The sequence below is a fragment of the Megalobrama amblycephala genome, linkage group LG15, assembly GCF_018812025.1.
Source record: "Megalobrama amblycephala isolate DHTTF-2021 linkage group LG15, ASM1881202v1, whole genome shotgun sequence".
NCBI classification, from domain to species: Eukaryota; Metazoa; Chordata; class Actinopteri; order Cypriniformes; family Xenocyprididae; genus Megalobrama; species Megalobrama amblycephala.
Genome location: NC_063058.1, coordinates 16,099,264 through 16,123,902, shown reverse-complemented (window position 1 = coordinate 16,123,902; position 24,639 = coordinate 16,099,264). Strand labels below are relative to the sequence as shown.

At 37.9% G+C, this 24,639-nt stretch overlaps 2 protein-coding genes across 3 annotated transcripts in view; one reads left to right on the top strand and one right to left on the bottom strand.

The window, feature by feature from the left end:
* Positions 1 to 905: 905 nt before the first annotated feature.
* Positions 906 to 24,639, top strand: part of ckap5 (cytoskeleton associated protein 5) — a 27,753-nt gene continuing 4,019 nt past the window's right edge. The window contains 38 exon segments of the mRNA XM_048159299.1: positions 906 to 992; positions 2,471 to 2,664; positions 4,672 to 4,878; positions 4,997 to 5,168; positions 5,342 to 5,474; positions 5,929 to 6,032; positions 6,121 to 6,234; positions 6,319 to 6,423; positions 6,529 to 6,618; positions 6,706 to 6,870; positions 6,955 to 6,997; positions 7,000 to 7,082; positions 7,463 to 7,615; positions 7,749 to 7,847; positions 7,953 to 8,063; positions 8,169 to 8,261; positions 8,356 to 8,541; positions 9,915 to 10,009; positions 10,120 to 10,177; positions 10,370 to 10,495; positions 11,117 to 11,256; positions 12,918 to 13,092; positions 13,235 to 13,348; positions 14,418 to 14,546; positions 15,706 to 15,900; positions 16,227 to 16,359; positions 16,617 to 16,714; positions 18,034 to 18,159; positions 18,245 to 18,394; positions 18,470 to 18,673; positions 18,766 to 18,901; positions 18,997 to 19,190; positions 20,487 to 20,653; positions 21,785 to 21,958; positions 22,230 to 22,350; positions 22,753 to 22,932; positions 23,129 to 23,316; positions 23,453 to 23,528. Coding sequence (XP_048015256.1) covers positions 936 to 992; positions 2,471 to 2,664; positions 4,672 to 4,878; positions 4,997 to 5,168; positions 5,342 to 5,474; positions 5,929 to 6,032; positions 6,121 to 6,234; positions 6,319 to 6,423; positions 6,529 to 6,618; positions 6,706 to 6,870; positions 6,955 to 6,997; positions 7,000 to 7,082; positions 7,463 to 7,615; positions 7,749 to 7,847; positions 7,953 to 8,063; positions 8,169 to 8,261; positions 8,356 to 8,541; positions 9,915 to 10,009; positions 10,120 to 10,177; positions 10,370 to 10,495; positions 11,117 to 11,256; positions 12,918 to 13,092; positions 13,235 to 13,348; positions 14,418 to 14,546; positions 15,706 to 15,900; positions 16,227 to 16,359; positions 16,617 to 16,714; positions 18,034 to 18,159; positions 18,245 to 18,394; positions 18,470 to 18,673; positions 18,766 to 18,901; positions 18,997 to 19,190; positions 20,487 to 20,653; positions 21,785 to 21,958; positions 22,230 to 22,350; positions 22,753 to 22,932; positions 23,129 to 23,316; positions 23,453 to 23,528 — 5,088 coding nt within the window. The 5' untranslated portion in view covers positions 906 to 935.
* Positions 20,710 to 24,639, bottom strand: part of ccdc135 (coiled-coil domain containing 135) — a 24,344-nt gene continuing 20,414 nt past the window's right edge. For both annotated transcript variants that reach the window (XM_048159300.1, XM_048159301.1), the window contains one exon: positions 20,710 to 21,000. In XM_048159300.1, the coding sequence (XP_048015257.1) occupies positions 20,934 to 21,000 (67 nt within the window). In that variant the 3' untranslated portion in view covers positions 20,710 to 20,933. The remainder of the gene's footprint in view (positions 21,001 to 24,639) is intronic.

Here is a 24,639-nt window from a genome sequence, read left to right as displayed (position 1 = left end):
CGCGTATGTGCTAACAGCTAACCGGTATATTTAAATTTAGCCATATTTACACTCTGAAACTAAACAAACCATACACAGGAATTGTTTTGGAAAGCCGTGAGGATTAGATTTGCAGTGTCCTGTTTGAATTAAGACCATATTTGAACGTCTTAATCTGCAAAAAGCTACGGCCCGAGCGACAGTAGCTGCGGGTCACTAACGGCTCTGCTGCACCCCGATAGTGTTTTCACATGTGATGCGCTGCAACCCTCTCTAGCGTTTTTAAAAGCCTCACTCTACTTTATTTAAAATTTTTTAAGCTAATAAATCATTTAAACAGTTGCTATTGCTCATAACACTCCGTGTTTGTCTTTATATTTGTTTTGGGCGGGTTGAATTGGCGGCACTTTCTGCGTGCATTATTTCTCTTACACGTTTCTTTGGCATATATGCTTTTAAATGGTGTTTTCTTCACTTAAAGCCTGGGCTTTTGTGTTTAAGGATTTACTTTTCGGCTCGGATCGATATGTAATATGAAACTAGGCTCTTCTGGGAGATGCATTAGTGGATGTTGCTCTGCTTTGGCTGCATATCTGGATGATGTGTGCATTTGCTGTGAAGTGAATCAAGGCATTTCTTCTGTCTGGCTGGAGATTGTTGTTGAAATGCATGGGGATGGTATTACAAAGTGCACAGAACTTTTTTTTTTTTTTTTACTGTGACAAGCTAGTCTAGTTTCCCATGCCATGTTAATTATATTTGTTCTTAATACTTTAGATACTTGAGATGTTTGCATGCATCAGATGAGCATGTCTAATTAAGGTTTAACCGGACATGTGTGTGTGTAAAAATTGGTGATTGTAAAACTTTTTTGTTCTGCTTTGTATGGTGTGTGAGCAACCAAAGTTTCTCCTCCTTTTGTTTAGTTGAATAGAGAAGACCGACAGAAAACAGCCATGGGGGATGACAGTGAATGGATGAAGTTACCCATCGACCAGAAATGTGAACACAAGGTGAGTGATTCAGGCTACTTTTATATTTTGGCCTGTCCAAAATCCCCTGACGGTGTTAGAAGAACAGCTTGTGGCCAAAGAACCAAACTGTCAGCAGTTTGCTCACCCTAACTGTTGCCTTTTAGAAATGAATGCATGCAAAGCAGTGAAATAAATGTGAACGTCCTTTATGGAAATCTAACACCTTGATATAATGAATCCCATTTACATTTAGGTGAATGACCACTTTGGTTGTTAGCTGGTCATGTCAATGAGTCAAATGTTAAAATGTGAGATGTTTGCTCCACTTGGACCCCAAAAAAAAAAAAAAAAAATATATATATATATATATATATATATATATATATATATATATATATATATATATATATATATATATATATATATATATATATATATATATATATAAAAAAATATAGAAAGTTTCAGTGATATAATGTTTGTACTCTAAACCACTGCTAAGATATATTTAAATTTTGGAAGTTAAAAACCATTGTTGGCCATATTTTTCTTGCTTTATTTTGTTTCTGTAACTCTTGCAACTCAATTTTTGCCATGAAGATAGGTTTAGATGCTGACATGGCAATAAAGATTAATAAATACTGTAGTATAAACCCTTGTTCAAAAAAATGAGCAGTAAAGATTTGTGTATGCATACATGAACGATTCAAAATGTTGGTGTTTGTAATGTTGATAATGTTAAGTCTCTTACACTCACCAAGAAAAACAAAATTTGTCTAACTATGGACATTCCTGAGGTGAACGTAATCTTAGGTGACGAGTTGTTTACATATGACGTCTTCCCGCAGTTTAAACTGATTGGATGATTGCATGAGAGACTTCATTTCAGCCAGTTGCAATGCGTCTTTCAACATGCCTTTTAATGTTCATTCATTTTTTTCTTGCTGATACTTGTAGTGAAGGGGCGGGACGATCGGCGGTGAGAATAGTGTGCAGCGCTTTTGTTTGAAACACATTCACCTGGTTTCACAGACAAAGTTTAAGCCTAGTCCCAGACTAAAATGCGTGTTTGAACTGAAAGTAGCTTGCACTGACATATTTTAAAATGTGTCAGTGCCATTGTTTTGTCTCAAGATGCACACCAGTAATGTTTTTTTTCTAGGGCACGTTTATTAAAGCTACTTAAATGTCCTAATTGAACTAAGGCCTAATCCTGGTTTAAGTCTGTGAAACCAGGCCCTAGTTTGTTTTGACAGATTAGTAAATGGATACATTGATTGTTCAAGAGCATCATCCCTTTAAATTTGCTTGAGTTTTGTGATAAAAATTCAGTTTAGTAGTCATGTACTGCACATTGCGACTTCAATGATAAAGCATGTCGTGTAGTTGAGTTCTTGTGTATTATAAATAATGGCTGTTAAACGTATGTCGGCCTCTAAGGAAAGTGGGTCAGTTACCTCAAGTCACGAGCTCATTTATTTGGTTGTTGTCATGATTGATCTTCTGGTTTCCCTTAGATTTGGAAAGCGAGATTAAACGGATACGAGGAAGCATTGAAGCTCTTCCAGAGGATAGAAGACGAGAAGAGCCCAGAATGGGGCAAATACCTTGGACTTGTCAAGAAATTCGTAACAGATTCCAATGCCGTAGCCCAACTCAAAGGACTGGAGGCAGCACTTGTTTATATCGAGAATGCACACGTGGCTGGCAAGTAAGTAGCTTTTGTTTTTGTCCAAAAAGCACCATTAAAGTAGTCTCAACAGAAGTCTTTGAATATAGTGCTAGTGGCTAAGTTTTAAATGAGTTTCACGAACCGCTGATTTTGTCCTTGGAGGGTTAATGGCGATGTTTGCTTTTCCCTCAATCCCAGAGCAGCTCTTTTGAAATGTTTTATATGGGATAATATTTTGTAAGAACTTTGTTTACGACTGAGTTTTGGAACAAAGCAGAAATGTGATACCTGGTGAAAGTCTATTTCTGGATCGAGCGAGAGTGATCAGGCAAAGTAGCTGTCTTGTTTGTAGGGACGCAGCAGTAGCTATCTTTAACCCATTCAGAAGAACATAGAAATATTGCTTATTTTCCTCAGTTTTTATGAGGATGACAGCAATTTAAACAAGCATCTAAGTAAAAGGCCTACATTTGTGCTGCTCCTTCTACCACTTCATCATTGAGTTGGTTTCTTTGGCTGTCTAAATATAGCCAGGTGGAATCTGTTGGTCATTGTTAATGGTACGATAAACTCTTTTTCGTAGAGTATCAATTAGAGGTCGACCAATGGTGGATTTTACCGATAACTAACTAGGTTGGATCATACTTGCCGATAACAGATTAATCAACCGATAGTTTTTAAAATGGATACTGGATAAGAAGACAAACATAACACTCCAAGTAAAACAGTGCTGAACTTTATTACCAAAAAAACAGTATTGAACCATGAAATTGTGCTAAATGAAGTAAATATATAAATATGATAATTATATTAATAAATGCATTCAAACTGGAACAAAAACACTCTTACGAATACATTTTAGAGTGTTACAATGTTGAAATTAATAAACTAACAAAGAACAATACTTCTACAGCATTATTAACCTTAATGTTACAAATAAAAATCTTATTGTAAAGTGTAACCATTCATATAAATCCAAACGGTCATGCTTTGATGGCCATATTTAAATATCTACGCAAAGGCCAGAGCACTGAAATTACGTAAATGTATGGTCTCACTTTGTTTGCTTCTGTTTTAGAACACTTGATGATTATCTAATCAAAATAACTAAATATGTATCGCAGTGTTGATAAAGAACCGAAATTGGATGCATTTCTGATTTGTTTGTTTCTGTCAGCTGCATGAACAATTTTTCTCACTTCACTAGCTTTTAATATGCAACTTCACCGGCTAATAAATACATAAGTGGCCAGCTGAAACTAATGCAAATAGATGGTAACAATCAAGACATTAAACATTTGGGTCGGCTTTGCGTGTATTTTTGTCACATTGTTTTAACCCCTTGAGGTACTATTAATTTTTGCGTCCTCAGCCTTGACGGCAAACATAGACTACTGCTGTTCTTTCTCTAATGCAGCATCTAGTCAGCAAATTATTTAAAATATTATAACATGTACTGTGGTGTACTATATTCATACCGTTTCGCTGTCAGTGTTTTAAATGCTCATCTGAAGTGTCAGCGCTCTCCATGCAGAGCTCGGCCTCACGTGTCAAAATAAACGCCACGAGGCATCAGTGGTTCCACCTCTAGAGGCCGCTCTCACACTGTATGATGACAGCGGACCCTTCTCAGCCGCTCCAGCAACGGACGCAACCCGGAACAAATATCAACGTTTTTTGTTTTTGTTTTTGTTTTTGTTTTTGTTTTTGTTTTTTGTTAACGATGAATCTGCAAACCCGATAAATCGGTTGACCTCTGGTATCAATTCTTTTAATGAAATTTGGATAAAGGAGTGATGTGAAAACAAGTAACTTCACTTCCTTAATGTTTGTGTTTTGGTGTGATTTACTCAGTTTGCTTTAGGGATACAGTCTGTAATTGTCAGATAACACTTGAAAACAAGAATATTGTCTTTTTTTTTTAAGCTATTTGTGCCACCAGAATGGTCTTCAAGTTGGTGTACTAAACAGGAACATATTTGGAATAATTTCCTAGTATCCATTATGCCTTAATGGATCTAATGGAAACGAGTCTTGTTCTTGCAGGACAACAGGGGAAGTGGTTTCTGGAGTAGTCGGCAAAGTCTTCAACCAGCCCAAAGCACGAGCCAAGGAGTTGGGTTCTGATATCTGCCTCATGTATATAGAGATTGAGAAAGCAGAAGTGGTCCAGGATGAGCTGATCAAAGGACTGGATAACAAGAACCCCAAGATTGTTGTTGCTTGTATTGAGACGCTAAGGAAGGCACTTTGGTGAGTAGGCAATTTTTAAACCTGTTAACCATCACTGTAGGAAATGTGGTTGTCAAATTGTCACTTACTTACTGGCACTTATTCAGCATAAAATACTTGTTTATTTGTCCTTTTTCAGTGAATTTGGATCGAAGATCATAACGCTCAAGCCTGTAGTGAAAGTCTTGCCAAAACTTTTCGAGTCTCGAGAAAAGGCAGTTCGAGACGAAGCCAAATTGCTGGCGGTGGAGATCTATAGGTGGATCCGCGATGCTCTGCGAGCTCCCCTCCAGAATATTAATTCCGTACAGGTGAGACTGCTATCTTTATGAAGTTTTAAAATGTGCATCTGTAGCAGTCATTGTACTTGAACGTTCATAGTTCTTCTGCTGAAATATTGGTGTAGATTGGCTCTTTTGAGTTTTGCGTCATGTCAATGGTTAATACAGGTGGTAATATTACTTATTTGACACTTTTCTTTCAGTTGAAAGAGTTGGAGGAAGAATGGGTGAAACTCCCAACTACAGCTCCTAAGCAGACCAGGTTCTTGCGCTCTCAACAGGACCTGAAGGCCAAGTTTGAACAGCAGCAAGCTGCAGGAGGAGATGAGGCGGACGGTGAGAAAATGGCGAAAATTAGTGTAGTGAAGTGGAAATAAGTGTAGTGAAAATTCAGCATTAAATTTAAACTCTATCATCCAGACAATATTGATGTTTATAATCCTTCAGATTTGTTTTTCAAATCCAGTCTTTATAATTGATTATCTGCGCTACCATTTTTGGATGTAATGAAATCAGATCTGTTTGTTCAGACCTTGTAGTCGATATCTGACTGGTATATCTACATCGGTTGCCAGTGTGAATGAATTAGTTGCTAGCACCAAGCCAAGAGACTCTTTAACAACTGAGAGTAGCTGTCAGTGTAGAAAAGAGGATGAAGTACTGAAAATTGGCTGGTTATAATCTAATCTAATGCAAATAACATATATTTTATATTATATATGTTTATTTTTAATTCATTTTAGTTGTCATTTTAATATGCCTTCATATTCATTTTAATTTCTGACCATAGGTGACAATGATGAGGAGACTGAAGCTGTTCAGGTTGATCCTTATGAGCTCTTGGAAGCCGTTGAGATCCTTTCAAAACTTCCTAAAGACTTCTATGAAAAAATCGTAAGTCAGAATAACAGTGTAAATGTATTAATCATTATTGGGTTTTGCGTCAATTTAATTTCCGCATAATTTCACCTCTTTGTCGCAGGAAGCAAAAAAATGGCAGGAGAGGAAGGAAGCGTTGGAGGCAGTGGAGGCTTTGACTAAGAACCCAAAACTCGAGAACGGAGACTATGGGGACCTGGTCCGAGCATTAAAAAAGGTAAAAGTTCTAGTGGCATTTTGGGTAATGGGATATTCTCTGTGAGCAAGGTCATTATCACTTCCTTTTGTTTTTTGTTTTTAGGTTATTGGGAAAGATGCCAATGTGATGCTAGTGGCCATGGCAGCCAAGTGCTTGGCTGGACTGGCAGCAGGACTGAGGAAGAAGTTTGGGACATATGCAGGTCTTGTAAGTGCTCTCCATGACTTAAATTGACGCAAACCCTTCCTGAGGTGTTGAGTAAACAGACAGCAGTTTCTTTGGATGATTTTTTCCCTCCTGAATCTTTTGAAGGTGGTGCCAACCATCTTGGAGAAGTTCAAGGAGAAGAAACCTCAGGTGGTTCAGGCCTTGCAGGAGGCCATTGATGCAGTCTTCCTTACTGTGAGTATTCAAAATGATTGGTGGCAAATGGCAGACAATAATTTAAAATTTGATCAATTGTTAACTGTTGGCATAACTGTATTGCAGACAACCTTGCAGAACATCAGTGAGGATGTTCTTTCAGTGATGGACAACAAGAACCCCTCCATCAAGCAACAGGCTTCACTGTTCCTTGCCAGAAGCTTCTGTCACTGCACCCCAAGCACTTTGCCAAAAAGCGTTCTGAAGCCCTTCTGTGCAGCGTTCCTCAAGGTAGTGTGCTGAAACACTTTCTGAATCCCGGTACTGGTGTCTTGGGATCTTCTTTAGTAAGTTGTCCCTCTTCTGTTGATGCAGCAAGTGAATGATTCTGCTCCGGAGGTCAGAGATGCTGCTTTTGAGCTTTGGGGACGGCCATGAAGGTGGTTGGGGAGAAAGCAGTCAACCCATTCCTGACTGATGTTGACAAACTCAAGTTGGACAAGGTAAAAACATGTTTAGCTTTGGATTTAGGTTGAATTCTTAGGGGTACACCAATGTTAATAATCTGGTGGATACCAATAACTGATAATTGGCTGAAATGTAAAAAAAAAAAAAAAAATTCTATAATATTTTTGTCTGAAATTAAAAAATGAGTCAACTTGAATGCTACATCACTTAATTCAGAGTATGGATTTGGATTCATTTTGAAATTTGTGGTACCCTGTAAACTTCCTGAAATTGCAGAAAACCAGCCAATTGTATAAGAGCAACTTCCTTCCCCCAGTTTTGCATGCAATATGCCCCAGACAGTTGGTGAAAGGATTGTGGGTGGAGCTAGTGCAGAAGTTCATGGCTCTTCCTTTTGTGTTTCATGCATAAAAAGATAAAAGAATGTGCTGATAAAGTGCAGCTTGTTGGCAAGAAAGGAGGTGGTGGTGGAGGAGAGAAGAAAGAGAAACCTGCTGCTAAAGCTCCTCCACCTGTTGAAGCACCTGCCAAATCATCCGGGCCTTCTAAGAAAGCTCCTCCTGCAAAGGTATCATCAGTTCTTATTTTTTTTATTTATTTTTTTATTTATTTATTTTTTGTTGCTGCTTTTTTTTTTTTTTTTTTTTTGTAAAAGACAAAAGATTTATAATAAATTTGTTTGTCATGTTCTTCATGAAAAGGCTGCAGGACCTCCCAAGAAAGGAAAACCTGCCTCTGCCCCAAGTGCAAAGTCCAAGAAAGCTCCAGACACTAAAGAAGTTGTCGAGACTGAGTTATCTGTATGTCTTGACACATTTAATAATTTTGTGAAACTGAGGGCTTGACCAAAAAATAATTGTTTTGTAAAATTTTCATGCAATTTGATTTTTGTGTGTGTTCATCAGTTGGAAGTGTGTGAGGAGAGGGCGGCTGCTGTGCTTCCAGCCTCCTGTATGCAGCTGCTGGACAGCGGCAACTGGAAGGAGAGACTTGCTAGCATGGAGGAGTTTCAGAGGGTGACTTGTGGATTTTGTCCTCTTTTTATGCCATTTTAAGCTCTTTTGTAATGATTTCAACTTAAGGAATGTGCTCTAAACTTAGCTTGATTGTGTTCTGCTCAGGCTGTGGAGCAGATGGACAAATCTGAAATGCCGTGCCAGGCTTTAGTCAGGATGCTGGCTAAGAAACCTGGATGGAAAGAGACCAACTTTCAGGTAGTCCTCTTTAACATGTAAGGCTCTTAATAGTTCTCAGGGTTTGGCATTTGATCAGGTGCTAGTTTCCAGTGTGGTTGTTTTATTTCTGTAGGTGATGCAAATGAAGCTCCACATTGTGGGACTAATTGCACAAAAGGGATTGTTCTCAAAGACGTCCGCGTTGGTGGTTCTGGATGGCCTGGTTGATAAGGTTGGTGACGTGAAGTGTGGAAGTAATGCTAAAGAGGCGCTCACTGCGATTGGGGAGGCCTGTTCTCTGCCCTGGACTGCTGAACAGGTTGGTGTTTGATGTGGAATGGTTTCATTTTCAACTAGCAGAAATCAAAGTGGTAAAATTGAGTAATTTCTTAGTTGTGTAAGTGTGTGCATATATGTAATAAAAATGTGTGTGTGTATATAGTATTTTTGTTTATATACATGTTTAAAAATAGTTAAACTTGTCTAATTGTTAGTTTATTTGATTTAAAGGTGTATTATAATAATAATAATAATAATTATTATTACCATAAGTATGACATCTAAAATCAATAAGTATTTTATTATAATAAAATAAATAACTATTTCATTTATAATTATTAGACATGTTTATAATAGTAGTTTGTTGTTGGTAAACTTGTCTAACAATTGATTATTTGATTATTAAAGGTCCCGTTCTTCGTGATCCCATGTTTCAAACTTTAGTTAGTGTGTAATGTTGTTGTTAGAGTATAAATAAAAATCTGTAAAATTTTAAAGCTCAAAGTTCAATGCCAAGCGAGATATTTTATTTAACAGACGTCGCCTACATCGAACGGCCAGTTTGGACTACATCCCTCTACTTCCTCCTTTAATGACGTCACTAAAACAGTTTTTTGACTAACCTCCGCCCACAGGAATACACAAGAGTTGCGTTTGTAGAGTGTGTTTGTCGCCATGTCGTCGAAACGCTGTTATTTTCATCCCGCAGTCCAATCACCGGGTCTGATTCTGGCTCAAATTGATAGGGTAAAATTAAAGACATGTTTACAATAACACTGAGTGCGTGCATCTCCACGTTATGGTAAGAGGCGTGACCTTTCCGGGCAAGATGCGCTAAGCTGCTGTCGAATCACAACACAGGAACCGCTGGCACAATCAGAACTCGTTACGTATTTCTGAAGGAGGGACTTCATAGAACAAGGAAGTCATCAGCCCGTTTTTATGACGGTGGAAACAGCGGTATACAGATAAGTAAATTATGTGAAAAATACTGTTTTTTTTTTTTTTTTTTTTTTTTTTTTTTTTTTAACACGCGAAACATGAACATGTTATATTGCACATTATAAACACAATCAAAGCTTCAAAAAACCACGAAAAACGGGACCTTTAAATTTATTTATTTATTTATTATTATTATTATTATTATTATTATTATTATTGACTATTTAGTCAGTTTAGTAGTATTCATTAAACTTTGTCTAACAATTGTTTTATTTGATTAAAAATTTATTAAGACTATTGACATCTATAATACGTTTATTTTATAATAATAAAATAACGAAACTTACTAACTTAAACTTGTCTGATTATTTGATTTAAAAATTTATTATTTTTACTACTATGACATCTATTTATTTATTTATTTATTTATTTATTTATTTTAATGATTGCCCTATGTTTCTCAATTCTTAGGTTGTCTCGCTGGCTTTTGCTCAGAAGAATCCTAAAAACCAAGCAGAGACATTGAACTGGTTGGCCAATGCCATGAAGGAGTTTGGATTTGCAGGGTGAGCACTGCATACCTGGGCTTTATTTTTTATTTATTTTTTATTTTTTTCCTTCAAGCAGTTAATCTTTTCCTCGTTTCTAACTCTGAACCTTATTCCCCATAATCCAGAATAAATGTCAAGGCGTTCATCAACAATGTCAAAACTGCTCTGGGTGCCACAAATCCTGTGAGTAATTTTGAGTCATGGTTTCAATATACATAACCATACTTCTGTTGGGCCTTACAAGTGGAATGACATGTTTAATGGTGCTTTTATGTGCAACACTTGATAATAGTAGTGATTAATAAACACCATTTGCCTGGAATATTACAATGTAATATTGACCTTAGCGTATAATGAGCTGTTTGTTAAATTCAGGCTGTGAGGACATCAGCAATCGCTCTGTTGGGAGTCATGTACCTGTACATGGGCGGTCCCCTGCGCATGTTCTTTGAAGACGAAAAACCAGCCCTCCTTTCACAAATAGATGCTGAGTTTGAGAAGGTAAATATGGCCTTTTGAAATACAGTAATTGAAAGTGACCCTTTCAAAGAGTTGACTGGACCATGAGTGGGTTTTAGCTCACATTTAAAACCTGCTTTATGTACATAATCAAGTGAACCACACCTGTTTATTCATTGTTTTAATTTGATAATGCCAGTTCCTCCCTATCTAGCTTATGCCAAGTATGTTTATAGAGGTGTGTTTTTGTGTACTTTTACTGCTTCATTGTCTGTAATGCCCATGTTTGCCCATTACAGTAACACTGGGTTTATCGAAGCATGGTTTCATAGTTCACGATCTTTGATTGATCTATTGAAGATTATAAATCAATGAATAAAAATTAAAAAGTGAAAATAAACTAAAAATGTAAATTAAAAAATAAAAGATTTGAACAAATTAAATGAGAAATCTAAAAAGTGAGATCTATTACAGTTGGTTTTATATTTAGCTTTTTCTGCTGCTGTCATTCAATTTAAGACCACGTATATTTAAATAAATGGGGCCAATTTTGGATTCATGCTGATTTTTATAGACCGTTGGTGCTAATGTTTTAAATCCTTCTTTTATTTTTGTTTTTCTTGTTAAATCTGAATTTTCGCTTTGTCATTCTATCTTGAATAGATGCAAGGTCAGTCTCCTCCTGCCCCAATCCGTGGCGCCAAAAAAGCAGGAGCTGAGGAGGAGGGAGATGCGGCTGAAGAAGAGGAGGTGGACGGTGGAGCTGGAGACATCATGGACCTGCTGCCCAGAACTGATATCAGGTTAGTGAGAGTGTGGCCATGCTTTCAAATAATGGATTCATCAGGCAGCTTTGGATGCTGGTTAAAAAAAATGTTCAGGTTAACCCTCTGGAGTCTGAGGCTGATTTGGGGCCTGGAGAAGTTTTGACATGCCCTGACATTTGTGCTTTTTTCAGTTGTTCATAAACATATTAATGACACAAGTGTCATTACACTGTATTCAGCACAAACTAGGCTACCATAATATGTGAGGAACATGTGTGTACATGTTTGTGTTTTTGAAGGAATAACGTTTATGCGTGGTTACTGAAAAAACAAAAAACTTAAGTCACTGATATAAGGCCAATAAAAGTATATTAAATCTGTGTTCACAAGACTTTTGGGTATTGAAGGTTGTAGACTAGAGTTTTTGCTTCAAAATTATGTAAAAATTATGCTGACTACTCTTTCATTTATAACAATATACTGATTTAGTTTTTGTAAGACACTTTTTGCCAAGAAACACGGTATGCGAGGAGGCGTGAATCTCCATGAATAATGGCTCATTCTCACCTGTGAAGACAAAAGAATTGAATAGTAATGACCTGAAAAGACTTGCATATTAATGAGGCATTTCAGTCAGGTAGGCTGTGAAAAAAAACTTCTGTGATGTCTCAAGCTCATCATGGTATATGAAACATACAGAAAAATGTTATTACAATGTAAAATAATGGTTTTATATTATACTTTAAAATATAATGTATTTCTGTGATGCAAAGAGTCTGAATATAGGCTTTTAGTTTAAAAGCATGCACATTTGGAGAAATATAGGATTTTCATATGTTTATGTCAATTTTCTATACAAGGAGTTATTTTTTATTTAATATTCATTGTTATCTCTATGAGCGCTGGTGTTTGCAATTCATACTGCAGCCGGAGGGCGCTCTGTGCATTTAGTCCACAAATTCACCTAAGAAGAAGACGATATTCCATGAATGGTGTTTACCAATTCATACTACAGCCGGAGGGCGCTAAAGAAACAAAAACTCACTTAAAACTTATCAATAGAAGAAAACAAACAGGAATTTACTGCATGTCTTCCAGAGATCGCTAACCATGGCTTTTTCATCCAGATAAACAATTTTCAAGGCAATAAATACACGATTGAGATGATGAATGCATGTGTTGTCTCTGAATTTGCCTGTGAATAGCGCTGGCTCCGTGGGCGTGGCCGCATTAGTGGGTAATGAGCTGAATCACGGACTTCTGACATGGCTCTCTTTTCATACAGATTACATAAACACAGAATGTTTGTTTTCGATTTGACTTGCACGATTTAAAACCTGACATTTCAACGTTTTGTTAGACATAAGTATGAATTTTTTGTGATTAGTATTCACTAAGTTACACTTCATTTTCTGAGAACTATCAGATTGGACTTCGTTCAGAGGGAGATGAGAGATCACGCATCATGTTAGTTTTCTTTATTTTACAAAAAGCACAACATTTTGTTTTTACTCTGAGTGTATACAAATAAAAGGAAATATTCTATATTTTCAATTGATGTATTACTTATGTCTCTATGACAACAAATGACAGAGTATTTTAAGTCTGTTTTGCTGCAATGTGAAAAAAAACCTGCAAAACGCGCCGGCGCGTTTTTAGACCTCAGAGTGTTAATAGATTGATTTTCATGTTCACAGTGATAAAATCACATATGACATGGTGTCAAAGATCAGTGACAAGAACTGGAAGGTCAGAAAGGAGGGTCTTGATGAGGTGGCGGCCATCATTTCTGAGGCCAAATTCATCCAGGCCAGCATTGGTGAGCTGCCGATGGCACTGAAGGGCCGTCTCAATGACTCCAACAAACTACTGGTAATGCAAATTTCTTACTCTAATATCAGTATGATTAGTCTTTATCACATTTATTTATTTTTGTTGCCTATTGCCACACAGGCATTTCAGTTGTAGCATTCTATTAAAGACATGGCTGTAATCACATAACATGTGTCTGTAGGTCCAGCAGACTCTCAATATTCTGCAGCAGATAGCCACTGCCATGGGTCCGTCTCTCAAACAGCACGTCAAGAACCTGGGAATTCCTGTCATCACTGTTCTCGGTGACAGCAAGGTATGAAACCCTCAAGTATGCACTGATTGGGGGTCTGTTTGTTGCACTTAGTGTCCCTATTATGCCTTTTTTTAAGGTTAATTGTTTTGGGAATTTTGAACCATCGTCATAACTTAAAGTAAAAAATGGCTATATCATTGTTTGTCGTTACAGTGGGTGTTTACGGTTTACAGAGAGAATACTTCAACTAGTTAGCACGGACTAGCATCTTAACATCCTATTACAATACAGATGAAGCTCCGCTATTATAATAATCAAAAAAAGCAGAGTAAAAGTTTTTACATTTTATGTAAGCGAAAGCGATACACAGTTATGTTGTAAACTCCCACGTTAGCCGAGCACCAATGTGAATTGCTGATAATGCATTAACCTTAAACTTTGTAAATAAAAATCGTGCTCCATCCTCCATACTCCAAAAATTAAGACAGACAAGCTGCATTAATCGACACATTTTTAGACAAATATTGGACCCTCATCTGAATAGCAGAACTACAGAAACATGAGTAAGCTGGTTGGTAGGAGACATGGACTAGGGTGTACGTTACACAACATAACATACAAAACTGCGAATTTCGAACGATCGCTAGAAAATATAAACATCAATTATTAATCATACTTCCAGGTTGAGATTTAGAGGAGCAAGCTGGTCCAAATAAACTGGGCATTGATCCATATTTTAAGACCCAGCGTTTTGTGAATCCTGCGTTAAGCTACCCGAGGTTTTGAGAAGCAGTCTTCAGTAAAATGATGGGAACACAACAAGATTGTACACGCAATAAGTAGGCAGGCAATATGCTAATGTTTCGTTGTGACATCACAACGAAACGGATTCGTATTACAAACGACTCGTTTAACTGACTCTGTGCACTTTCAGATTTAAAACTTTGCAGGATGTTTTCATTCACTTAGAGCTATGTTACACACATGAAAGGTCATTTTCAAAAGTCCATAATAGGGGCACTTTAAGGTGTGGAATCACACAAGCTTGTGTTGCTTGTATGGCTGTTTAGATAACTATTCAATGCTCTAGCTTGAGGTTTCTAATTTGCTTGAAATTTGACTCTTTCAGGCTAACGTCCGTGCTGCTGCCATGACGACCCTGAACGCTTGGGTGGAGCAGACTGGAATGAAGGAGTGGCTTGAAGGAGAAGACCTATCAGAGGAGCTCAAGAAGGAAAACCCCTTCCTCAGACAGGAGGTAAAAACACACTCGTTTAACCCTGTGTAAAACACAGGTTTTTTTTTTTTCTCTTCATGTTACATGTTTGATGCATGAGGCATTTGTGGCTCATTGTATGATATAGGAAAAATATATTCAGAAGCACAAACTGAGCAAATATATGCAATTTGGTGCAGTTGCTGATATTTATGACCAAAAAGATGAAATTCTGATTGCTTCTAATGTAAATCAGAGAAATCTTATTACAGACTACTTGCATGAAATGCATATATAAATATCAGTTTTCGCTCTATCTCCCAATAATGTCTTGGATATTTAAATGCTTAGTTTTATGATCAAAGTTCTATAGCTTTTACTGTAAGGGAGCAAAACATAATGCAATGCAATATGATTAAGGGGTGTACAAATTAAATATGCAATATAAAAGTTATTCTTGCATATACTTTATAAAATGTAAATGTTGTAGATTGCAACATGTTTTTCAGCAAAGCTTTGGTCATGTTGAATTAGAGGACTTTCTTTGTGTATCAGATATGATACAATAGGCTTTTTAGGGCTAATTGCATATCTGGGAAGTATTTGTTTCCTCTACATGTTTTTGTTCTAACACCCAAATGGCCTTTTATGGCGCTCTTCCACTGCGTGGTATGGCTCAGTATGGAACGGCTCAGTTTGGCTTGCTTTTCCACTGCAGTTTAGTACTGCTTCAAAGTGGGTGGGATTATAGACTGTTCATATAGTTGTGCTGCCTCTACTGCCGTAGATCTGCTTCTCGGCTACCAACGGGTCTGCACCTCATCTACTGACCACGATACAGTCATTTCGTTTTCAAGTTGTGTGATGGTCGTTTAACGCAAGTCGTTTAATAAAGTTGCGTGGACAAATGATTCTGCGGTGGCTGTTACTATTTCTGTCTCGTTTCAAATCCAATGATGCTGGTATTGACGATTCTCTCTGATCAATCAGTTATTACACGTCACATTTCAGTATCGGCATGGCACGCTTGGAACCTCCACCAAGGAGGTAATTTTTAAGCGAGCTGTCCCATGCAGTGGAAAAGCATCATTAGACATGGTCTAAAAGCCACACAACTCCACATAAAACTGTTTTTGAAAGGTTTTTATCCTGTTTTATTTGGTCAATGATCAGAAGCTAAAATGCTGCTTAAATTTTATAGTTGCTGGGCTGGCTGGCTGAGAAGCTGCCCACCCTACGTACGGTGCCTGCGGACCTCATGCTGTGTGTGCCTCACCTGTACACCTGCCTGGAGGACCGCAGCGGCGATGTGCGCAAGAAAGCTCAGGATGCCCTCCCCACCTTCATGATGCACCTGAGCTATGAGAAGATGGTCAAGGCTACTGGCAAACTGAAGGCAAGTTTGCCCTAACCTTGGAGCTGGGCTTGTTTGACTTGTCAAATGATCCTTCAAAAATCATTCTAATATGCTGAATTGGTGCTCAAACATTTCTGCTGCTTAATATTTTAATGTATTCTTTGAATAGAAAGTTCAGAAGATCAGCTTTTTTAATTAATTTAATTTGTCCTTGTTGAATAGAAATTTTAAATAAAATTATCTAAGTGACCCCAATTTTATGAATGGTAATGTACACGGTTATTAAGACGAGGACACATGGATCAACTTTTGACCAGCGAAAAGCAGTTGTGTAACGTCACTCTTGCCCTCTTGTCTTTCTACAGCCGGCTTCAAAGGACCAGGTGGTTGGCATGCTGGAGAAGGCCAGGGCCGTGATGCCAGCCAAGCCTGCAGCTCCTGCCAAAGCTGCAGCTTCCAAACCCGCCTCCAATGCTCATGCTGCCAAACCAGCTTCAGGTTCACTTGCGTTCCCTTTAACCACAGCTAACATGACCACCACTGCCTGGCTGGTTTGAGCTATTTTGAACAGGAGTGGGCAACTCTGGCCCTTAAGATCCATTTTCCTGCAGAAAGGACATTGGATCATGAGGGCCAGATTTTTCCAGCCCTGCTTTTGAATCATATTTGTGATGTAAAATCAGGTGTTCTGAAAATGTAAATTAGAAACTCCAATTTGAGATCTATTAAAGATGCTGAATGTCTTTATTTTACAGCTCCAGCCAGGAACCAAAGTCCCAGTGAAGATTTCAGTGAACCAGAACCCAAACCAGACACAAAGAAAGCTAAACCAGCAGGTCCTGCAGCTAAAAAGGTGTGGCACATTTCAGTGTTTCTGCTTTTGTAGGGAGTTGCTGCTCATGAACAATTTAAAACCTTGTCCGATCTGTGATCTGAAACACAAAAGGGAATGTTCATGGGAAGACAATGACAGAGGCTTCTTTTGAACTGTAAAAGATAACGCTATTGAAAGTGAATTTGGGTTTATGCCTATTTTTTTTTTTTTTTTTTTTTTTTTTTTCTCTATAAAACTCAAGTGTTAAGATGAATTGGGTTCTGTATTTTAGCATTTTAAATGTGTTGCTCTCTAAAGTGTCATTTTGTGCACTAGAACGAGAGCATGGAGCTCAAGGTGAAGGGAGAGAAAGATAATGCTAAACAAAACAGGCTCTCGAGAGGGACGCCTAACAGCGAGAAGGTATTAGTATCTCCTACAGAGCACCAGTGGAGCTGGTGTGAGGTGGCACAGTTTGGTGGGGAAGCACTGCATGTAATGTAAACTGATTCATAACCTTCCTTTCCACCTTCTTTATTATACAGCCACAATGGTCCGGTCCAATTTTGGTAGTGAAAATTAAGGCTGAACAATTAATCAAAATAAAACTAAAATTGTATTGTGACTGTGTGATGATCAAATTGCAAAGTCTCATTTTTGTGACACACTCCAAAAACAAGTTCGCAGAAACGAAAAGGACATCAGAAAGGTTTTTTTTTTTTTTTTAAAAGCACAATGTTTTTGGTTTTTATTGTAAGTGTACACATGTAAACTCTTTTAAAGTTTCGAATGATGCCTTGCGCTTATCTGTAATGACCATAAATGGAGTATTTTAAGTTTTCAGCTGTTATAAGGAAACCATTCAAGTGATCGCGCAGGGCCCTCATGCTTGCACAAATATCAGTTCTAGCATTGCTAACTTGACATGGCAGCCTGTTCATTATCAAAATGAAAGTCAACCAAACATAAGTTACACTGCTTTAATTTAAATTGTCTGTAGTACAATCTGTGCTGTTTAGCGTGACCCTCTGTGGTTATGCCAAGAACATTTCCACATGTGAAGGATGATGTTTTACGTGAATATTGGAAAGTGAGTGAAGTACAAAGTCTAGTTTACACAGGCCTAATAAGTTTAGCATCCAAATACATTGTGAATATGGAAACCTTTTGGATTTGTGCCAAATGAGAGAGGTAGGCAATGTAAGCCCAAAGACTGTTTTCTGTTTCAGTTTTGCTTAAAATTAATTTATTTTGATGTTTATATAGCTACTTTTATTTTTCATTCTTGTTCTGTTCTGAATACCATTTAAAGGATTTGTTGTAGATTGAGGGTAACATGACTTTTCCTGATACTTTAGGGTGTTGTGGGTAAGAAACCTCCAGTTAAGGCTGGGGCAAAGGATGAGGAGGACAGATCTGGTCCTATCTTCATCTTTGTTCCCAATGGCAAAGAGCAGAGGATCAAGGAAGAGAGGGCCTTAAAGGTGAGCAGCTTTTGTCCATGTGAACAACATTTGTCTGTACTATTGACTAGCACTGAAGGGTTACCAAATCCAAACTCTTCTCTAGATTCTAAAGTGGAATTTCATGACTCCTCGTGACGAGTATGTGGAGCAGCTGAAGACTCAAATGTCGACATGTCTGGCCAAGTGGCTCCAAGACGAACTCTTCCACTTTGACTTTCAGCGCCATGTAAAAGCTATTGGAGCCATGATCGAGGTTAGTCACACAACAGTTGCTGAGTCTGCAATCATATCAAATTGTACTAGACTTAACTTGTTAACCGTTTTCCAGCACATGGAGGTGGAGTATGATGCTGTGATTGGCTGTCTGGACCTGGTGTTGAAGTGGTTCACCTTGCGGTTCTTTGACACCAACACCAGTGTGCTGATGAAAGCCCTGGAGTTCCTCAAGCTGCTCTTCACCATGCTGAGCAGGAAGAACTACCAGCTCAGCGACTATGAGGCCTCTTCCTTCATCCCCTACCTGATCCTCAAGGTGATCTATTATTATCTTTGGACAACAAAGACGTCTAATTAGTTGAAATGCAGCGTAACATGGTCCTTTTCGGTTCCCTGCCCTCAACGCAGGTTGGAGAATCAAAAGATGTGGTGCGCAAAGACGTCCGTGCTATTCTGACGATGCTGTGTAAAGTCTATGCAGCCAGTAAAGTCTTCCCCTTCCTTATGGAGGGAACCAAATCAAAGAACTCCAAGCAGAGATCTGGTAAATGCACATGGATTTGGTTTCTCAAACATAAACAGTCTTTTTACAGTAGAAAGTGTCTTAATCATGACGTTTTGGTCTTATTTGTTCTTCAGAATGTCTTGAGGAGCTTGGATGCCTGATTGAGAACTTTGGTATGAATGTGTGCCAGCCGACTCCGGCCAAGGCTCTTAAAGAAATCGCCGTTCACATCGGAGACCGTGACACTACGGTCCGCAATGCTGCTCTCAATACCGTCGTGGCTGCCTATAACACCTGTGGAGACCAGGTCTTCAAACTCATCGGCAATGTAAGATGCCAGTTACCCTCAAACATGTTTCAGACAGTAATGAATAGTGGTCGACCGATTATTACATTTTTTTTTTTTCTCTTTTTAATATATGGCTGATGCCGATGTCTTAGAGCTGGATGGCTGATATAAAGCCAATATAAGTCTGATTGAAATTAAATTTCAATTGCTGAAATGTATGTTTATTTTACATAATGTTAAAGTAGAAATGATTAGAAAATCATTTATATGAAAATAACATTAAAGGTGCCGTAGAATGTCTTTTTAAAAGATGCAATATAAGTCTAAGGTGTCCCCTGAATGTGTCTGTGAAGTTTCAGCTCAAAATACCCCATAGATATTTTTATTAATTTTTTTTAACTGCCTATTTATGCCTATTTTGGGGCATCATTAAATATGAGCCGATTTAGGCTGCGGCCCCTTTAAATGCTCACGCTCGCCTTTAACAGCATAAACAAAGTTCACACAGCTAATATAACCCTCAAAATGGATCTTTACAAAGCGTTCGTCATGCATACTGCATGCATACATCGGATTATGTGAGTATTGTATTTATTTGGATGTTTACATTTGATTCTGAATGAATTTGAGGCTGTGCTCCGTGGCTAATGGCTAATGCTACACTGTTGGAGAGATTTATAAGGAATGAAGTTGTTTATGAATTATACAGACTGCAAGTGTTTAATAATGAAAATAACGACGGCTCTTGTCTCCGTGAATACAGTAATAAACGATGGTAACTTTAACCACATTTAACGGTACATTAGCAACATGCTAACAAAACATTGAGAAAGACAATTTACAAATATCACTAAAAATATCATGATATCATGGATCATGTCAGTTATTATCGCTCCATCTGCCATTTTTCGCTATTGTCCTTGCTTGCTTACCTAGTCTGTTGATTCAGCTGTGCACATCCAGACATTCTGCCCTTGTCTAATGCTTGATCATGAGCTGGCATATGCAAATATTGGGGCCGTACATATTAATGATCCCGACTGTTACGTAACAGTCAGTGTTATGTTGAGATTCGCCTGTTCTTTGGAGGTCTTTTAAACAAATGAGATTTATATAAGGAGGAAACAACGGTGTTTGAGACTCAATGTATATCATTTCCATGTACTGAATTCTTATTTAACTATGCCAAGATAAATTCAATTTTGAATTCTAGGGCACTTTTAAAGGGATCCAAAAATATGACATTATTTCAAAATATGCAGTGCTATCCAGTTCATGTTGGGTGTGATGTCATGCTAAACTCAACTTTAATTAATTGTTTTATAATATGTCAAGCTCTCCGAGAAAGAAATGAGCATGCTTGAGGAGAGAATCAAACGTTCGGCCAAGAAGACGCCTGTGGCCCCAACCAAACAGGAGCGACCCCAGAGAGAGCAACCCACCAATCCCAATGCAACCTTCCTCCGCAAGCCTGCGCAAGAGGAAGTGCCCAACAAGCTCAAGTATGTACCACTAAGTCTTCAAACATTTTGTCACTCTTTTGTCATGCACTCCTAACTGATCATTTGAAATGCAAGGGTATTATATGGGCAAGTTGGCCAAAATGGGAATTCTTCACCCATGTGTAATAATACTTTGTATGCGGCCATAGTCTAATTCTGTCTGTCTCGTTCTATCCTCTTGTCATTGCATGTAGTTTCTTAATCCTGAGCCTCTCTTTTCTCCTCTTACTATTCCTTTCTTTTCTTCGCTGCCCTCCATGGACAGAATAATGTATCGCACTTACAGGATGTAAGTACTGCCGTACTGCTGTAGCCACTGCTCACAAGGCATCTGACATCCTGGAGGTCTAGAGATCACAAAAAAACTGGACTGAAATATAAGGGAAACTATTGGATTATACAGTTGATATAGCTAAATATTTTTGCACCTTATTTGATTGTATTTGCGATTGAGATTATTTAATGTAAGGAATAAAATACAGTATAGATATTATAGTTTATAAAGCATGTTTTCACAGTGATTCACAAAATGAACCATGAAAAATATTAAATTTATGCACCAATATACTTGTGAAATATATGAACACATTTGGTAAATGTTTTTTTAAAACCTTAAGCTCGCAAGGCTGCGTTTATTTAATAATTAAACTATTACTATTATTTATTAATTAATTACTATTATTATTTTTTTACTAACTTATTCTTGTGATTGCAAAGCGGAGTTTTCAGCAACCATTAATATTCTCATATTTTTATTTGCTGCTCAAGAAACATTTATTATCAGTGTTAAATTGTGCTGCTTTTTTTTTTCTTTTCTTCTTTTTTTTAAATCAACTTACTGACTCTCAAACATTTAAACGGGAATGTACACATGTATATACTTATGAAATATGTTTAATACAATCTTGAGTGAGATTGGCCAAATGGCCAAATGAATCACTGAACCAGTTTTGAACCATTTAATTGAAACGCAGTTTGAACTTCACAAAGGAATCAAACAAAACAAAAAAAATCATTGTAAGTGGATACGTGCTTTAATACTTGTTTTTGTTTTTGCTGGTAGTGAATCAGAATTTGGGGGGGATAATCAAAAAAATGCAACAAAGTGATGTTTTCCTCCATTTTCAACAGTCAAGCCCGGGCACAGAACGCTCACTTAGAGCAGTCGGCTCCGTCCATCCCTAAAGAGTTTCAGTTGGATTTGGACGTGTTCGAGAACAACCACACATGTGCCAGCGATATCCCCGACCTGGTGCAGCACAAACTGGATGAAGTTCTGGAGCCGGTCATGATTCCTGAGCGCAAGTAAGAGTTTAGCCCAATAGAGGTCTTGTTTGGAGTCTGTTAAAGGGTTGTTCACACAAAAATGAAATTTCACCCTCAAGTTGTTCCAAACCCATAAGAAGGTTGAAGGTCTTACGGGTGTTTAATGATATGAGAGTAATCATAACAGAAATTTCATTTTTGGGTGAACTAACCCTTTAAATGTATTACATGTTGAAATATGTTGGCTTCTGAAATGCTATGGCGTATCACTCTTGTTAAATGGTTTAAATCCTGTTTTTGTTGTGTTCAGGATGCGTTCAGTCTCTCCTCATTTCGACGACATTCACAATAGCACTGCCTCCACCATCAACTTCGTCATCTCACAGGTGGCCAGTGGGGACATCAACACTAGTATCCAGGCCTTGGCACAGGTGGGTGCTTCTATTGTTTGGATATCCCACCTTAATGTTCATAGAATTTATATGCTTTTAGCTAGGGATAATAGGGCTTTTCACACTTTAAATAGTTAACCCTGGGTCATTCTAAACTCTGCTAAACACAATCCTGGGTTATCTTGCTTCATGTTTCACACTGCTCATGTTTTACCCGGGGTTAACAATTAATCCTGGGTGTTCATAATCGGTTTCAAAATGTACATTCTTAAACCCTGGGTTAAGTTGTGAAATGTTCCTCTACCCAGGGTTAAAAACGGCATTTAGAACGATGATAACCTGGGGTTAAGCGCATTGTAAAAAGCCCTAATGTTTCTAGCAACAAAATCAGTTTGGCCGAAAGTGAATATGCTTAACACATTTCCCTGTGACATCCTGCAGATTGATGAGGTCTTGAGGCAGGCGGACAAAGCGGAAGCCATGTCTGGACACATCGACCAGTTCCTCATCGCCACTTTCATGCAGCTGCGGCTCATTTACAACACGCACATGGCCGACGATCGGCTGGACAAGAAGGACATCTTCAAACTCTACAGCTGCATCATTGGAAACATGCTCTCTGTGAGTGCAGCTTTACTTTTAGTTTGGGAAGAGAACTTTTGCTTGAATTTCTGAACACATCTGGTATTGTATTGCCAGAAACAAATGGCTTTTGTTTGCAGAAAATCATTTACGCATTAAAATGCATCGAGTTTCTGCAAAACAAACAAAAGTCACCGTTCATTGGTGTGCTGAGTCACTGTGTGTCTGTTTCCAGCTGTTCTCGATGGAGAGTCTGGCGCGGGAGGCCTCCATGGGCGTCCTGAAGGACCTGATGCATGGTCTAATCACGCTGATGTTGGACTCCAGAGTGGAGGACATCGAGGACGGGCAGCAGCTCATTCGCTCCGTCAACCTGCTTGTGGTTCGAGTGCTGGAGAAATCCGACCAGACCAACATCCTAAGGTTAGCAGTGCAGCTCTGCTGGGGTACAGGCCGCCTCCATGAACCTTTGCTGTGTTGGCCAAATTTTTACAGCATAGTACACAAAACAGACTGTAATCGATTGGTTGTAGAGTAAAGGTCATTGTTTTCTTTACAGTGCTTTGCTGGTGCTGCTGCAGGACAGTCTTATCAGCACCGCCGGCTCCCCCATGTTCTCTGAACTTGTCATGAAGGTAAAACTGACACACTTTGTTTGGGCATACATGTATGTTGACGTTTCAATTGCGTCATATAGTAGGCTTCTTTTCTAAATACTTCACTTTCCACACTCTAGTCAAATCATGATGGAAAAATGATTTAATTGGCTATTACTTTTTATTACACACCCAGAAGTCATGTCAATTAAGTGGGAAATATTTAGGTGGGACTTTAATTTTATCTTTTTAATATTTTTTTTTTTTTTTTTATTAAATTTAAATAATTAAAAGAAATTGGTCACACATGCTTAATTCCACTCACACACCCAAAAAGGTTCATTTGACATGAACTCATAATAACATGCACTGATGAATCATGCGCAGCAATGCCATACATATCTGCCATACATCTGCCTTTTTTTTTTTTTTTTTTTTTTTTTTTGCTGATTGTGTTTTTTTTTTTTAGACATTTTGTTGAATATAAATGTGAATTTTTGGTTTTGAAGGTGGCTGTCATCAAACACGCGTGGATCCATTTTGGCATGTTTTTATATATATTATATATGTGTGTGTATATGGGTCATTGACAAAAAGTTTGTCAAAATATAATGGAGATATAATTCATTTTGAAGTTTTAAGTGTTAACAGTGAGATTTTGTAGTTTTTTTGATTATTGATTAACACTGCTTTTGTTTTGTTTGTTTTGGTTTTTTAAAAAAGATGGACAAAATTTGTCACCAAAAAAGTCATTCGGTTTAACCAAAATTTTGGTTTTAACGAATGACGCATTTGGTTATATCAAAGTCCTTTTAGGACAAGTCATTTCACTCGCCGGCCATCTTTGAAACATCTCTCAGGCATTCAAGTGCAGCTCCTATCTCTTTGAATGGGGAAACATCAAATTCTCCAAAGCTGTTTGCCAAGCTTTCGATTAAATTTCATATTTGAAATCTGACCACAACTGTCTCATAAATTTTTGTTTCTAAACGCTCAAATCATGACAAAAAAAACGGTATTATTCAGGCTGGATCAAGCTACTGTGCATGCACAGTCCTAAATGCACGTCTCTTGTGCCTCATTTCAGAGGTGCGCGTCTGACTGTTTCTATTGGAACCGGAGCTTCTAACGGCCGCTGCAGTGACACGAT